General features: G+C 41.0%; 1 protein-coding gene across 1 annotated transcript; it reads left to right on the plus strand.

The window, feature by feature from the left end:
* Positions 1 to 189: 189 nt before the first annotated feature.
* Positions 190 to 1135, plus strand: EMH_0071850 (uncharacterized protein; the record flags this gene model as incomplete). The annotated part of the gene is made up of 2 exons (XM_013499149.1): positions 190 to 444; positions 1070 to 1135. The coding sequence occupies 2 exons, from the start codon at positions 190 to 192 to the stop codon at positions 1133 to 1135; spliced, it is 321 nt and encodes a 106-aa protein (XP_013354603.1).
* Positions 1136 to 2830: the final 1695 nt, after the last annotated feature.

Genomic DNA, 2830 nt, shown 5'->3' on the forward strand with positions numbered 1-2830 from the left:
ATATATATATATAAATAAAATAATAATAAATATATTTGTGTATTTGTGTATAGGTACGAGCACCGCTTGATAGACGACATGGCTGCCTATGCATTAAAGTCTGTTGGTGGTTTTGTTTGGGCGTGTAAAAATTACGATGGGGATGTACAGAGCGACATAGTAGCACAAGGGTTTGGTTCTTTAGGTTTAATGAGCTCTATATTACTCTCTAAACCCCCAGCAGCAGCAGCAGCAGCAGCAGCAGAAGAAGAAGAAGCAGCAGAAGCAGCAGCAGTAGGTGCTGCAGCAGGAACGGCAGCAGCAGTAGCAGCAGAAGAAAATCCAGAAGAAACTGCTGCTGCTGCTGCTGCAGCAGCAGCAGCAGCAGCAGCAGCAGCAGCAGCAGGGATTGCAGCAGCAGGAGAAATAGATGAAATAATAGAAGCAGAAGCAGCACACGGTACAGTAACGAGGCACTATAGAGAACATCTAAAAGGAAAAAAAACATCAACAAACCCAATTGCATCTATATTTGCGTGGTGTTTAGCTTTGAAACATAGAGCAAAGATAGACAAAAATAATTATTTATTTTTATTTGTGCATGCACTACAAAACGCATGCATACATACCATCAATAAAGGTATTGTAACGAAAGACCTAGCTATCTGCTGCAATATAAATAAATTTTACACAACAGAAGAATTCATTGAACAAATAAATAAAACACTCTTAGAAAACCTCTCTACAGACCCAGTACTCAACAAAGTTCTCTTCGTCTGAGCATGCATGCAAAGTGCATGCAAGCTGCATGCAAAACGCATGCAAAACGCGCGAATTTTCTATGAATTTCATACAAAAAACGCATGCAATGCGCATGCATTGTGCATGCAGAATTCATGCATGCAAACTGCATGCAAAACGCATGCAAAATGCAGGCGTTTTGTATGAAATTCGTAGACAAAACGCATGCACTGTGCATGCACTGCGCATGCAATATACACAGACAGCCCCAAACAATGCAGACGAGCTGCTGCTTTTTATTTTACACTCCATCCATCACAAAGTGCTGTTGCTGCTGCTGCTGCTGCAGCAACAGCTGCAGCAGCAACAGCAACAGCTGCAGCAGCAACAGCTGCAGCAGCAGCAACTCAACTGAGTTTAGGTGTATGTACACCGCAGCAGCAGATGCGTTCATCTTTCTTTTCAGGCAGCAAACACCAAATAGTAATCCACCATTCTCTTCTCCCTCGAGGGTTTAGGGTTTAGGGTTTAGGGTTTGGGGTTTAGGGTTTAGGGTTTTCATGGGGTTTAGGGTTTAGGGTTCTAACTATGGGGCTGCATGGTTTAGTGTTTTCTCTGGGCGGTTTAGGGTCTAGGGTTTACGCTAATTAGGGGGGCTTAGGGTTTAGGGTTTGCAAGGGGGTTTAGGGTTTAGGGTTTAGGGTTTAGGGTTTAGGGTTTAGGCTGTGTTACAAAGGCACAACTCTATGCGCACGGCAACCGCCAGCTGTAGCTAGCTGTAGCTAGCTGTAGCTAGCTGTGGCTAGCTGTAGCTAGCTGTAGCTAGCTGTAGCTNAGCTAGCTGTAGCTAGCTGTAGCTAGCTGTGGCTAGCTGTAGCTAGCTGTAGCTAGCTGTAGCTAGCTGCGGCTAGCTGTAGCTAGCTGTAGCTAGCATAGCTAGCTCTAGCTAGCTGTAGCTAGCTCTAGCTAGCTGCAGCTAGCTGTGGTGACGCGCACTAGCTGCTTCTCCTCAAACCCTAAACCCTAAACCCTAAACCCTAACCCTTAAACCCTAAACCTTAAACCCTAAACCCTAAACCCTAAACCCTCTCTATTGGAACAGCAGACAATCAGCGCAACCAGCAAAAATAATAAAAAAAAATAAAAAAATAATAAAGATAAAGAAAATAAATATAAAAAAATAACAATAACTATAAATATAAAATAAAATAAAAAAAACAAAAAAAATAAAAATAAATATAATAAATAGAATATTAATTGTAGGCAAAGACAATGGCGTTAATAATAAATAAAAAAAAAAAAAAGATAAAATAAATAAATAAAATAAAATAAAATAAAATAAAATAAAATAAACAAAAATAAACAAAAAGAACAAACGAAGAACAAAACAATAACAACAACCCCACCAAAAAAAAAATAATAAAAACAATAAAAATATAATTAAAAAAATAATAAATATAAAAATAAATATAATAATAATAATAAAAAAGAAAAAAAAAAGAAAAAGACACGAGACAACAGCAGCAGCAGCAGCAGCAGCAGCAACAGCAGCAGCAGCAGCAGCAGCAGCAGCAGCAGCAGCAGCACGGCTGCGGTTTGTTTGGGGCTCCGAGTGTCTACGCTCGCTGCCTTTCATCTTTTTATAAATAAATTTATTTTATTTATTTAATTTATTTTATTTATTTTATTTATTTTATTTATTTTATATAAATAAATAAATAAACAACAGCAACAAAAAAAAACACACAAACACAAACCCTAAACCACAACAGCAGCTGCACATACACCGCAGCAAACGCAACCCCTCAGGGGGCCCCCCTTGCTTATAGGGGCCCTTCTTCTTGTTGTTGTTGCTGCTGTTGCTGCTGCTGCTCCTGCTGCTGCTGCTGCTGCTGCTGCTGCGGTGTGTACATACACCAGGTGCATGCAGCAGCCTCAGCAGCAGCAAGACGGCGGAGCAGCACACACTCTGCTGCTACCTCGCAGCAGCAGCAGCAGCAACAGCAGCAGCAACAGCAGCAGTAACAACAACAATACCAGCAGCAGCAGCAGCAGACAGCAGGAGTGCAGCAGCAACAAGAAACTCAGCAGCAGCAACTCTAACTCCAGC

The sequence above is a fragment of the Eimeria mitis genome, genomic scaffold, assembly GCF_000499745.2.
Source record: "Eimeria mitis Houghton genomic scaffold, Emh_scaff4040, whole genome shotgun sequence".
In the NCBI taxonomy this organism is placed as follows: Eukaryota; Apicomplexa; class Conoidasida; order Eucoccidiorida; family Eimeriidae; genus Eimeria; species Eimeria mitis.